The sequence below is a fragment of the Salvelinus alpinus genome, chromosome 1 (genome assembly GCF_045679555.1).
Source record: "Salvelinus alpinus chromosome 1, SLU_Salpinus.1, whole genome shotgun sequence".
Classification (NCBI taxonomy): Eukaryota; Metazoa; Chordata; class Actinopteri; order Salmoniformes; family Salmonidae; genus Salvelinus; species Salvelinus alpinus.
The window spans coordinates 94,947,973-94,962,649 of record NC_092086.1 but is presented as its reverse complement, the minus strand read 5'-3'; the positions used below and the strand labels follow the sequence as shown (position 1 = coordinate 94,962,649).

General features: G+C 44.4%; 1 protein-coding gene across 4 annotated transcripts in view; it reads left to right on the top strand.

Moving 5' to 3' along the window:
• Positions 1-1,141: 1,141 nt before the first annotated feature.
• The window catches only part of LOC139535717 (kinase suppressor of Ras 1-like), a 37,760-nt gene continuing 24,224 nt past the window's right edge, over positions 1,142-14,677 (top strand). For 2 of the 4 annotated variants that reach the window (XM_071335453.1, XM_071335443.1), the window contains exons 1-2: positions 1,142-1,632; positions 14,020-14,160. In XM_071335453.1, coding sequence (XP_071191554.1) covers positions 1,423-1,632; positions 14,020-14,160 — 351 coding nt within the window. In that variant the 5' untranslated portion in view covers positions 1,142-1,422. The remainder of the gene's footprint in view (positions 1,633-14,019; positions 14,161-14,677) is intronic. The other 2 variants (XM_071335463.1, XM_071335435.1) reach the window with 1 other exon arrangement.

Below are 14,677 nucleotides of genomic sequence, written 5' to 3'. Positions count from 1 at the left end.
CAAGTGCCTTCTTCCCTCCCCCACTCGATTGCTGTAAGCTTTCCTGTAAATTAGGCCTTGCTGAATTTGGGGGAATTCTAATTTCATGAAATAAATTTGCTTGCCTTGATGCTCTCTGTGCCTTACACTTGGCAAGACTGTAACAAGCTCAGTCCAATACGCAAGAAAGAAGGGGAGCACGTTTCTGGAAATGGAACTTCGTTTTTGAGTGTGTAGGTGACGTAAAAGGCGGCAGAGTCACCTGAGTCAAAGCCAGGACACACGTTGATTTCACTCAGTGTGTCTCTAGACTTCAGCATTGCTATGTGGCACTGAGCAAGAGGAGGGCAGTCACACACCTCAAAGGTGAGAGTGGGACCTTAGAGGGGGTTACCTTGTTATCTGCATTTTAAGATATTACTTTAAAAAGATGAGTATCAGAATGTCTGCCTACTAATTAGAGTTAGTTGTATGGCAAAATAGATTATTTTGTGCGGTTTCTCTTGATGTACTGAGTGTGGAGTGAAGCATGCTCCTGCAGGTGCTTTGCAGGACAGGTCTCACTCAGAAGGGCTTACATGCACCAGACTAGAAGCTCAAACTTCTCTGATCCTTAGCCTTGTACCCCTCCATCTGTCATTATCTCTCTCGGCTCCTCATGGTCTGAGTGCTGATGAGACCATCTCTCTTCCGGCCCTGTGGACAGGTTGCCAATAGAGAGGATCTTACTCAGAGTTAACATAACATTATGGAGTAAACCCTGCACCCTGAGATGGGATGCAGGCAGAACATGAGGAAAGCAAGGCCTTGCTCATAGTGCTGCGTCAGAGCCAGGAGAGGAGAGGAGGGAGGACTCCAGGGACACATCACATGTACTTACAGATCCAGAGTGAACAACGATCCACAATGATTCTCTCCACAATGCGGTTTGTTCTAATTCTGCAGTTAAAGCATGTCAAGTTCACAGGTTGTGGAGTATTGTGATATTGTTCGAATATGACTAGGTAGTTCACTGCAGTGGATCTCGGCATCATCCCTTATTCTCTGGAGCGACATATTTCAACTCAAGTTGATTTTGTGTGTGTGTGTGTGTGTGTGTGTGTGAGAGAGAGAGTGCGGTGCCCAGCCATAGTGAAGGACTTCGTTTCCCAAACTGCAACGCGTCCCATGATGTTTCCAACAGCTGACAGACGGTGAAAGCCTGGGCGAGAGCTGTCAGGGAGGGAGAGATCGGAGTCTCCGCGGAACGGGCAGAATACACAACCCGAGCACTGTTGGACTTTGGATTGCTTTGAACCAGGATATTGATATCGAGCTATTTTTATTGCTTTGTCCGAATTTTGAGACATTTGTTAAGTTCAATAATATTGCGTCGTTGGTGCATGTGCATTTGAACATTTACAGTTTGCATCTACCCCCTAAACCCGTGCCCAATGCCGAGGAATGGATAGTGTGTCTGAGAAAGGTGGAAAGATGGTCGAGAGTGATGAGCAGTCGGAGAGGGATAGTGGCGGTGGCGCAGCGATGGCAGCTCTACACCAATGCGAACTCATCCAGAACATGATTGAAATCTCCATATCCAGTTTACAGGGGCTCCGGACGAAATGCGCCGCGTCCAACGACCTCACACAGCAAGAGATACGTACTTTAGAGGTAATTAACTACTGAACACGGATAAATACTGCGGTCCAAACTGCGGAGTCATGTATGTTCAGCTCAGTTCTGGGCTGCAGCTCTTTGGTGTCTGTATGCGAGGCGCCCCATCAGTTTCCTTCTATTTTGCACAATACACTGCAGCTGTATTGCGCGATGCTATGCATGATTATTTAAAGAATAATCCTATGTTTACACATACTATATATACTGTGACTTCCCACATAGGCTAGGCTATTGATATGCTATAAATAGACTTGTCACTGACGTTTATCTGGTTATTATTGTGACCTCTTTCTGTAGGTTAAATATTTGTCTGGAACCCCGGATATTTTGCAGCAATGTAACGTTAGCTGATGGTGCAGTTGAAATCAAACGGGCCAAATTCCTCATATCAATCTCATGATGGCATTGTCTTCCTCTTTTTATTTTCATTATATTATTGGTCACTATTCCGCATTTATGCATCAGACAAGGCAAGCTTGGGTACAAGACAAAATGCAGAATTAAATGGCAGAGCATTTCTCGGCAATGGTAAACACCCCTCATGCCAATAATCCTGATCAATTCCCCGACCATAACTCTGAGCCAATTAAGGCCAAGGTGTCGATATTGACAGTGTTCACTGCCTAATGCGTTCCGTGCACCTGTCTGTGGATCCAAATGAATTTCAGTCGTGTCGGGGATGACTTGGTTAGCATGTGTAAACAATTCTGATGAACCAACCAGGGGTTAAATTGTGCATAGGGTGATGGCCTACGTATAGGTTCCGGTTTTTAGGCCTATAATATGGTAGTGTGCACTAGTTTACTGTAGTATGCACTTGGAAAATATTATCATAAGAATAATAGAATAGGGAAATTGTATTATACAGAAATATCATGTTTGTGGGTTTAGATAGGTGGGGATACTGTCGTGACATTGGTCCGGCCTGCATTCAGTCACCAACACACACAAATATATACTGTATAAATCTAGCCATACTCTGCATGCAAATTAAATAAAATACTGATATCAGTGATATATGCATGATCTAAACATCTGAATACGATTTTCAGGTTGGTGTTTGAATTTGAGGGAAGCACATGCTACTACTCTTCCACTCCAGATTGAGATCACTTAATTGGTCAATTGCACAAAAGGTCCAAATCAAATTTGACTTCCACTTTTAACCCAACCCTTCTGAAAGACACGCATACATACACGCAGTGGCCAGTTTATTAGGTACACCACCTGTTAACAAAAATAGTTCGCTCCTACAGACAGTGAATCACATGGCCCTGGCTTTTTATATAAAGCAGGCAGATGGGCATTGAGGCATTCAGTTACTGTTCGATTGAACGTTAGAATGAGCAAAACAAGTGACCTAAGCGACTTTGAGCGTGGTATGGTCGTCAGTGTCAGGCGTGGCAGTTCCAGTATCTCAGAAACGGCCGCCCTCCTGGGCTTTTCATGCATGACAGTGTCTAGTGTTCACCGAGAATGGTGCGATCAACAAACAGACATCCAGTCAGCGGCAGTCCTGTGGGCCAAAACAGCTAGTTGATGAGAGGTTGAAGGAGAATGGCAAGAATCGTGCAACTAACAGGCGGCCCACAAACAGGCAAATACCGGCGCAGTAAAACAGTGGTGTGCACAACGATATCTCGGAACGTACAACTCGTCGATCCTTGTCACGGATGGACTATTGCAGCAGACGACCACACCGGGTTCCACTCCTATCAGCTAAAAACAAGAAGAGGCTCCAGTGGGCACGTGATCACAAACACTGGACAATTGAGGAGTGGAAAAACATTGCCTGGTCCAACAAATCCCGGTTCCTGTGGCGTCATGCATGAGTCCATGGCCCCATCCTACCTGGTGTCAACGGTACGGACTAGTGGTGGTGGTGTAATGGTATGGGGAATGTTTTCCTTACACATGTTAGGTCCCTTTACCAATTGGGCAACATTTCATTGCGATATCCCATCTGGTTTGGGCTTAGTGGGACTATCATTTGTTTTTCAACAGGACAATGACCCAACACACCTCCAGGGTGTGTAAGGGCTATTTGACCAAGAAGGAGAGTGATGGAGTGCTGCATCAAATGACCTGGCTTCCACAATCATCCGACCTCAACCCAATTGAGATGGTTTGGGATGAGTTGTACCGCAGAGTGAAGGAAAAGCAGCCAACAAGTGCTCAGCATATGTGGAAACTCTTTCAAGACTGTTGGAAAAGCATTGCAGGTGAAGCTGGTTAAGAGAATTCCAAGAGTGTGCAAAGCTGTCATCAAGGCAAAGGGTGGCTACTTAAACAAATCAAAACATATTTTAGATTCTTCTATCACTTTCTTGGTTACTACATGATTCCAAATGTGTTATTTCATAGTTTTGATGTCTTCACTATTATTCTACAATGTAGAAAATAGTAAAAATGGCTCAACGGCAATGGCACAACGGCAGCCAATGGCATCTAGGATTTGATACCAGCAAATCTCTGGTTGCCAGCTCACTTCCTGGAAGATTTTTCCTTTCTGGCTCGCATCTCTAACTGCTAAGCTACCTGCCGCCCCAGATGTTTTTGAATAGTGCATTTACTTTTCGTAGTTCTTCAACATTTGAGTTGATAAAAGGCTGGGTCTATTTGAGTGTTATTGGACTGAATCACTAGTTCTCATTAACCTGTTTCAGGACAAAGAAAGACCTCAAGTAAGTGTTAGAAATAGAAAGCAATGAGTGGGTGATATATGCTTTCTACAGTAGGCCTATCACTGCACCATTCAAACTGCCACTTTCATTTCTTCCTTCACTCTGGGCCAGGCTTCCTGTTCATTCAGGATTCACTGGTAAGGGCTCATTATCGCTGAAGAAAAAGGACTTTAAAACCGGAAATGGTCATTTAGAAGCCACGTTCCTCCAGGCTGTCCATGCCCTGATCCCATCTTCACACACACCCTGAACCAATCAAATGTGGGGGTGCTGTAAGAATCTGGGTAGTATTACAGCATCAAACTTACGTGCTAGTTTTAGTCACAGTATTTCACAGGTACAAAAGCCATAACCATCTGGTTGAATCCCACCCATCTGTTTGTATGAGAAGATTGTAGTGACAATTGGAACAGAGAGAGGGGCTGTTAACCACAAGTCCCCCGGATCTGTCTTGGACTTGACCATGAAATCCTAACTGGAAGAAATCAGACAAGCCTGTCTCAGCTTGACACTCCCAAAACAGTCCACAAGTGTTCCCATGAGTACCGTGTACGACAGCAGAGTGGAAAATATAAATTGTCAATACAGCTAAATGGCCTAACGGCTCAGTTAATTTGTGTGATGAATGAGAGAAGTGAATAGCGACGGGTGAAAGTGGCTGTCACACTTGTGGTGCTAAACAGGGGTGTCTCTCCCAGAGACCCTCACTTGAGCGCAATCAAGAGGCTTGAACTCACATTAGATTCTTACTGAAAGAGCTTTATTATGGCACTCCAACCATGGCTGTTTTTTTTGCAGTGTGCCTTGCCGGTGAAAAGATAATGGTGCTTTGCTCTCCAAGTGGAGTACCGCAAGGTGGTGCTTCAGTTTTCACACACTAATCCCTGTCTGAAGCATGATATCCTCTCACACACCTGACCCATCTGTCTCCATGTTGGCCTATCCTTTGCCATGTCTCCCTGTCATTGTCTCTCTGTGGCTCTGAAGCAGTTTGTCTGACTGTTACACTTAAGCAGTAATTGACAGGAGAGGATTTCCACTCCCAATGGAAATTTCCACTTCTACCAAACAGCCTCAAGTGACAGAAAAGTATTCACACCCCTTGACTTTTTCTACATTTTGCTGTGTTACAAGGTGGGATTAAAATGGAGTTGTCTTTTTTTGTCAACAATCTACACAAAATACTCATGTCAAAGTGCAAGAAAAATTCTAACATTTGTAGAATATGTATGAAAAATAAAATACTAATATATCTTGATTACATAAGTATTCACAATACATGTTAGAATCACCTTGGGCAGCGATTACAGCTGTGAGTCTTTCTGGTTAAGTCTCTAAGAGCTTTGCACATCTGAACTGTACAATATTTGCACATAATCCTTTAAAAAAAAATTCAGGGTCTGTCAAGTTAGTTGTTAGACATGCTAGACAGACATTTTCATTCTTGCCATAGATTTTCAAGCAGATTTAAGTCAAAACTGTAACTAGCCCACTCAGGAACATTCAATGTTGTCTTGGTAAGCAACTTCAGTGTATATTTGGCCTTGTGTTTTAGCTTGTTGTCTTGCTGAAAGGTGAATTTGTCTCCCAGTGTCTGTTGGAAAGCAGACTGAACCAGGTTTTCCTCTAGGACTTTGCCTGTGCTAAGCTCTATTCCTTGCAGATGACAAGCATACCCATAACATGATGCTTGAAAATACTAAGAGTGGTACTCAGCGATGTGTTGCATTTGCCCCAAACATAACACTTTGTATTCAGGACATAGTTCATTTTCTGTACAGGCTTCTTTCTATTCACTCTGTCATTTAGGTTAGTATTGTGGAGTAACTACAATGTTGTTGATCCATCCTCAGTTGTTGACTATCACAGCCATTCAGCTCTGTTTTAAAGTCAACATTGACCTCATGTTGAAATCCCTGAGCGGTTTTCTTCCTCTCCGACAACTGAGTTAGGAAGGACGCCTGTATCTTTGTAATGACTGGGTGTATTGATACACCATCCAAAGTGTAATTAATAACTTCACCATGCTCAAAAGGTATATTCAATGTCTGCTTTTTTATTTTTACCCATAGATGCTCTTCTTTGCGAGGATTTGGAAAACCGAGGCAGTGGTTGAATCTGTGTTTGAAATTCACTGCTCGACTGAGGGACCTTACAGATAATCATATGTGTGGGGTACAGAGATGAGGTAGTTATTCAAAATCATGTTCAACACTATTATTGCACACAGAGTGAGACCATGCAACTTATTATGTGACTTATTAAGCAAAAAAATCTCTCCTGAACTTATTTAGCCTTGCCATAACAAAGGGGTTGAATGCTTATTGACTCAAGACATTTCAGCTTTTCATTTTTTATTAATTTGCTAAATTTTCTAAAAACATAATTCCACTTTGACATTATGACATTATGTGTAGGCCAGTGACACAATCTCAATTTAATCAATTTTATATTCAGGCTGTACAACAAAAATGGGAAAAAAGGTCAGGGGGTGTGAATACTTTCTGAAGACACTGTATGTACATGAAACTTTACTCTTAAAGAGCTTGAACAGAGTTGATAGCTTACCGGCTGTAGCTAATTAATGTCTCTTGATATCAATTTTCATCAATGAGTCTTTTGGATGAATGCATCTCCATGTTATGTGCAGATAATCCATCCCTGAGCCTACCTACCAATCAGCAGCTTGACATGCATCATTATCTGTTTTGTCTTCTCATGATGTTGGAAAGAGTTTTGCTCTGCGGCTTGTGGTGTAAGCTATTGTGGCTGTTTCTATATTTAGGCAGCATTCTTCCTACGCATTTTCAGTGTTGGTTGTTAAGTAAGAAAATCAAATGACGTGCTGGGAGGGGAGAGCAGGGAGGAAAGGGGGGAGATCAAAGCAAATCAGCTGGGCTGCTTCGTTTGACATGGCAACCGCTGTGTCTGTCAGAGGCCTAGGAGACGACCGGGGAGAATATGGCTATCACCACAGAAGACACACAAGCAAATGATTGCAGCAATAACCACCCTATTTCTGTTTCCTATTTTATTATTGGTAAAGCAAACTGTGTAATCCAGCAGTCAGCTTGCATGGTGTGGAAATCATGGTGGTTTTAGCCCAGCAGGCAGCCTTTGAGCTATACTTAAACGTATTAAAGATGCAGCGTTGCTCTTTGTCTGGTAATTCTGAAGTCTGTATTATTTGTGTAATAGGAAAGGAGGATTTGCATGAAATGGCTCCTCAATGTATGGAGGGCTGTATGGGCTCCCGAGTGGTGCAGCGGTCTAAGGCACTGCATCTCAGTGCTAGAGGCTCGATCCCATGCTGTATCACAACCGGCCATGATTGGGAGTTCCATAGGGCGCCGCACAATTGGCCCAGCGTTGTACGGGTTAGGGGAGGGTTTGGCCCGGGTTTGGCCGACATTGGAAAATAAGAATGTGTTCTTAACTGACTTGCCTAGTTAAGTAAAGGTTGAATACATTTTTTTAAAGTAGGCTGCAAGGGGTTTCTTTGCCCTATTCAAACAAGCTTCCTTCCTTTCTTTTATCCTTCCTTCCTTGAAGTGGGAACCTGATATGACATTATTAGATTTGGTGAGAGCATTCATTATTTACAGATCGCATGTATTATATTTGGAGAGCAGTTGCTCCTATACCTGTGTAATAACACTGTAGTTGCGTTGTAATTGCATACTAACAGCCTTTAGCCATGTGCACTAAGGAACAGTCCCTATTCCTCGTTCTTGTTAGAAGGGTTCTATATATGTTTCTCAATTGAATTCAGTTTAATCTCAATTCCAAAATTCTGTGCAGCACAAAAGAGAATTAGGAGGCCCGATTTAGAGAATGATACAACACCAACTCAAAGTTCTATGGGAATTGCCTGGTTAGATAATAATGCATGTTTGGTTTCAAATGTAACTCAGGGGAAGACAGTCATTAGCCCGCCCCCGTGCTGTTCTAACTCACTCATGTCAATGTGTAACCCATAACACTGCACAATGATCTTCTAATTGATGCGATGAGGCTACACTTGATTCAGGGGCTTGATGCAAATGCAAGCCCTAGGTTGTGCTATTGTGTTGTATTTCCTGAGACGCCTACATGTAGCCTATACCAGGAGATAACATGCAAAAACCTCTCCGGAACTCTAGTATCAGGCATTTGAGAAATGGCTCCCAGAATAGAGCTGTGTGCCACTGACTGTTGTAGGTTATCATACTGCAGATCTAGATGGAGCACACCTGCACTTACAGTACATCACTTTTAATGATATTGTGTCTTTCTCTATACTGTACACACTCTTAACTGCACAGACCTTTTAAGAACTGTGAAGAAGTGTGTGTGTGTGTGTGTAGTCCATGCTTTGGCCAGGGTTGTGTTGTTGGGGAGCTGGGGCGGTGGCTGGAGCAGGCCAGGGACTGACCTACAACATAAGGACAGAGGATTAATGGCAGCCGCCAGCCAGCCCCTTCCCCTCTCTGTGGGGTCAGTCAGCACCAGTGATGACAGAGGAGGGGTCAGCGCAGCGGGCCATTGTCTCTGATAGTCACCCAGGGTGATGGGCGCTCAGCACCGTCACATAGCCCTCGTGTCACGTGACCCTCCCTCCCTGCACCACCCATAACTGTGCCTCTGTCCATCGTGTCACCATGGTGGGGGTGATTTGTGGCACCTTCCTTTTATTACCTAGGGGCTGCTTAATATGCGGCAACACGTTACAGCTCTTTGTTAACATTTAAGGCCCACTACAAAGGCCTTAATGTTCCATGATCATTATCTCCCAGATCACAGTGCTGCGTCTACCCTGAGCCCAGTGCACACGGTGACACTGACCGGGCGCCCACATTTTATTATCACTACCATGGACAGCATGGGGCCAGCAGATAAGGACAGATGAGGCTATAAGCGTAAAGACAATCCACAACAAAGCTTTCACATGGTCCTGTGTGCTTGATGGTGATACTATTGTGTAGTGATGTGTTCTTGTGCCTCCTCCAGTTATAAAGACAGACACAAAAAAATGTTGGAAGAGACACAATTAAACACTTCTACATTTATTTTGCATCTTTAAAATGTGTGGGCTTCTGGGTGGAAGATTCAGAACACTGACCACAGACGGTAGAGGCCTTAACTGCTGTACAGTTCTGAGGGAACCAAAGGATAATGATACGTAATACAGGTGACAATAGAAACTGCTAAGTGTCGTGGAAGTCTTCTTTTACCACCGATGACTCCAAATGTTTTAGCTCTGAGAAATCTGTTGTTACCTTCTCATAGTCTAAGTTCTGTTTCCCTGGGGTAAAATAAATATTGCACAATTCTCCTGCAGAGAGGCATTGATGTCATTGGTAAAGATGTCGATGTAAGGCTGTCATCCAACGTTTATTAGAGTACAAGACGGTTTAGCTGAATTTGGAGGAAACAAGTGGAACAGTAGGACTTTGTCCCCTGTGTCAGACCGGTGTGCTGGTGTCTTTCTGGCTGCTCTCTGGTTCATATTGGCTGTCACTCATCTCTTCAAGGCACTAAAGCATTTCCATGGTGTTGTTTATCTCCATTTTCAGACTAACAGGTGGGATCTGGGGCTAGTCAGACCACCTCATCCCCCAGACCACCTCATCCCCCACCAGGCTCCAGTCTGAGTCCATGAGTTCCATCCTCCTTAACTGATCACAAGACTGACTGGAGAATCTGTCTCTAAATCTAACTGGTACATTTTGAATCCCACTAAGTTACTCAGTAATACAACCCTATTTGAACACATATCTGTAGAATGGTGCAACGCTACTCCAGATTTTTGTCTTTCTATGGGAATTGAGCTGTCATTCAGATGTTACCTAAAAATCTAATAGTATGAAACTGCAGTTGTCTCTAGTCTGAGGTGTAATTTTAATGGATATTGCACGTCGATGTGTACTGTCTGACCCTCTGTGTTTCATGTCTATGGGAAAATCCCACTCTACAAAATGCTGCTGACGACTCTGGAGTGAGGTTGCTAGGTAACATGACGTCACTCTTGCACCAGTGTATTGTTCACTGTGCTGCCTGCGTGATCCCCATCTACCTGTGTGTGGGTGAATGTGTGGTGCTCGTGACAGGTGTCTCTGGTGCCCAACTACACAACGTCATGTTCCACAATGAGACTGCTGTCTCTGCAACTCACAGTTGAACAATAAGAAGGGAAACCATTAATAAAATGTATGACTCGGGTATTCGAACCAGAAACTTTTTAGTTACTGGCCCAACACTCTAACTGCTAGGCTACCTGCCGCCCTACTCACTCCTGTACTACTGTTGTACCTCATGTTTCATGACCATTCAAGCTATACTGAGAGAAGTGCTGACAGAAGTCTACATTATAATGCAGTCTCATTCCTGCTCTGTGGAAAAGTAATATTGAGCTTAAAAACTAAAGCTTACATCCGGTCTCTCCGCTAAAGGAAGACCCATAGATACAATGAAGAGAGCTAGTTGTCGGGAAGAAGAAGCTTACTGGCTCTCTTGTCAACCCACAGCATGAGCTCTTCTAATTGGCTAACTTCAAAGGTCAAATGCTTGCACCTAAAACAATGGGCACAGTCCAGACACAGTGGGTCAGTATGCAGAGTTGAGTGGGCATAGTAACATATATGAATAGGATAGGGTTCCCTTTAACCAGTCCTGTCAGGCAGTCTATATTTGAAGTGATTCAGTAAAATACTATTACCTTCAGTGGTCATGGTACTATTGAGGCTTCAATGTGTCTAGTCACAAAGAAGATCCTGCTTCCCATTCATATATGGCCTTCTGTCTCTTTTCCCTTTGCGGTCCCTGAGTTCGTTGCTTCTAAAGATCATATCAAGTTCTCTTCAAGTCAACTCTCTTTACTACACTTTTTCATGTCATTAAAATACCAAATAGGCCGTGTTTATTTCTCCCAGTCACACGACCAGGGGAAGAATGGAAATTGAGCTTATTGAGGAGGGCAATCTATGCACTCAGTACAATTTAGAGCTTGGCATTTGGCAGCCGATGAGCTGGAGTGGTCTATGGAGAGCCCCTTGGCCCGGGGTGAGGTGTTAATATGTGCCCCGTCCTCACCCACACCTGACCTGACGCCTACTTAGGTCCTCATCCAGATGCCCTCTCTCCTTTTCTCTCTTCCTCTATGCTCTCGCTCTCTCGCTCGCTCTCTCTCTCTCTTCCCCCCCTACTGTCTCCTCTCGCCTGCAGTGGAGAGGCTTTTGTTAACCGCTGCCGCCGAGCCAAGCTGCCTCTTACATCCCAAGGCCACATTTTCTCTCGCCGAATAGTGTGGCTGAGCATGTTTCTGAGCGGTGTGTACTACAAGAGTGTGAGTGAATGAGCTAAAAAAAAAAGGCATGTTTTGCTCATTGTTGCTCCGGCTCCTGAGAGGTGACTGGTGGGTATAGTGGAGTGATACCTGGTGGTGTGGCGTGGTGCTGCTTGCAGCCTGCTGTAATGGACACTCAGATGGAAAGGGAGATAAGGAGACAGTATACTGGAGCCCAGCGCTACGCTCAGTTGAGAAGGCCAGTGCAAACTAATACCATAGTGCTGGGAGATTTACTCATAGGACCACTGTATCTGGTAGTGGTCTGGGAAGGCTGGGGCAGGAGGTGGAGCCTGCTGTGTCCTTATAATGTTGCTATATTCATGTCGTGGTAATGCTCTAGTTTAGAATTCTCTGAACAAGTTCTAAATCACAGACCACTGTATGTTCAGACTCTTGTCATTAACTTAACACGTCCCTCATCTGTTTTCTTTTTCCACTGTCATGTCCCATACAAAGACTTGATATCCCAGTGTTCATTTGCACAATCACCACCAGGGCAGCAGTGTCAGGTGTGCTGTTTGGATGGTACACAGCAGTGATGTTGTGATGTATATCAGTACATCTGATATCAGGTGAGGGGGCATGTCACTTGGTGTGTGGGGGGGGGGGACTTGGCATGTCAGTGACTGAGGCTTCAGTCATTAAAGTGCTGATTAGCAGACACAGGTGGCGGAGGGCTGGGGGCGTGGCGGCAAGGTGTGTGTGAAAAGGATGACTGGCTTTATGGTCAGCAGCTGCATGGTAACAGGGCGTGCTGTGCGTCAGCGAGCTGCTCCCCTGGGCACTGGTGAAAGGGCGATCTCTGCGGGTGAGCCCTCCTCCCTGATGACAGCAGCACAGGCCTCATCCTTTCTCCTCTCCCCTCAGTATGCACTGCTCCCTGCGTCATCATCAGCCACCACAACACAGTGCTGCCACCACCTGTTCTCAGAGAGGGAGGGAAAAGGAGAGGGAGAGAAGGAGAGAGACCGAGAGGAGAAGAGACAAAGAGAAGGGGGCAAGAGACGTAGAAAGACAGAGAGATAGGCAAGTTGGAGGGGGTTGTGAGGGGCAGATCCTCACCGCTAGCTGCCTGTCTCTGTGTCCAGCCTGCAGCTTCCTGTCTGCAGAGCTGGAAAATGAATGTGGTAGCCAGCGCTCTGTTTGTTTGTAGAGGATCATGGTGGAGTGCTTTCACACATTCTGCAATGTAAGCGTCCTTCTTGTTATTGTTTATTATTTGAACAGCCTATTACATATTTCAATATAAAAGATGGACCCCATGGTCCTGACAAACAGATGAAAGAACAATGTGATACCTGGGTTAGCACCTAGAAAAACAAAAGCCCGGGGGGGGGGGGTATTTTTTATGTGATGTCTGAGAGGCTGTCTGCTAGCCTCACTGTGAACTTTGTGTCTCCCAGGACTGTGATGTCACTGTTCTCTTGCTTTCAGCCACTGCAATGTTCAAATGACACTTGGTTGTCATGCCAGCGGTGCAGACACCCTCATGAGAAGGCCAGCTCGCTGTTCCCTTCCATATAATAACAGCTATTTATATCTATTTGACAGCCCTGCTTTTCTGACTGCCTGTGTGGGAACATGGATGGAGGAGAAATGCCACGTTGTAGAATGAATAAATGTGTCTGCGTGATTGGATAATTTGTGTCAGATTGGCCTCTCCTCATGTTCTGGGAGAAAGCACCAGAAGGATGGTGTGTGTCTGGTGCTGGTTCATCTCCCCAGTGTTCTACCACAGTCCACACATAAAAGAGAACAGCACGCTACCTCGTTGTCTCTGGGGCAGCCATGTTTGTTTTATAGGATTCTTTTTTTTTTGTCCTTGTCCAATATTTGACAAGGGGCTTTGCATCTGCTAAATCTCCAGCATAGAGCCCATGCTATAAACATGACTTGACATTGTCAGTGGCCGTCTTATTCTGGCTTTCATTTACCAGTTAATATGTACACTGTCTATGGTAGGTTTTCTGTTTAGTTAATCAGTTATTCAATGATTTGAATATGCAAGGAATAGTTATGGAAGTATAACGCACAAAGAATAATTCAGCAACATATAATCAGAGCAAAAGGAATGATTAACATTTCAATGAATGTATCCCTGGTATTTAATGTTTACTATGTACTATTTCCGCAAAGAACGATTGTGCATTCACATTTTGCATACCATAATTTCTGTAGTTATGCTTCCACTGTCCAATGGGCTCATGGCTTTTTTCAATTCACCTATATTTCCCTGTCACACTAAACTACACACTTGACAACACAGTGAAGAGTAGCAGGTATCCTGCAGGCCAGAACGGGTGCTCTAAATCATCACACTAACCTGCCCCTCCTTTCTCTGTTGGTGCTCCTCTCTGTTTCCCCCTGCAGGTGAAGCTGATGAAGTACATTTGTAAGCAGCTGCAGTGTAAGCAGAAAGTGCCGGAGACAGAGAGGCCTCAGGCCTTGGACAGCTACCCACGGCTGGGGGACTGGCTGCGGACCGTCAACCTGAGACCTGAGCTCATAGAGGTAGGTTTTAGAAGTGTGTGTGTGTGTGTGTGTGTGTGTGTGTGTGTGTGTGTGTGTGTGTGTGTGTGTGTGTGTGTGTGTGTGTGTGTGTGTGTGTGTGTGTGTGTGTGTGTGTGTGTGTGTGTGTGTGTGTGTGTGTGTGTGTGTGTGTGTGTGTGTGTGCGTGTGTTGGTGCAAATGTAAGTATGTGTACAGGGCTTATTTTGTAATGACAGACTCTGATAAACCCATTCCTTCCTTGTCATAGAGCACTAATGTTTAGGTTTGATCAATTCTAGCAGTATCTTGCAATAAAATGTGCTGGTTGAATGCTGTATGGGGAATTACATGCCTAAATGTGACTCTTCATGTGAAAGGATTGTTTGTAAGGATAGCAAATGTGGAATATAGCCATCCAAGTCTCGTGGGTTTGCAGCCTCATGGATCTTAAATCATGCAATTTAGTGTCCTAAAAAATTATACTGTTGTAACCAAGAGCAATTTCAAATGGCAGATGATGCATTTTTTGTCTCAGTTT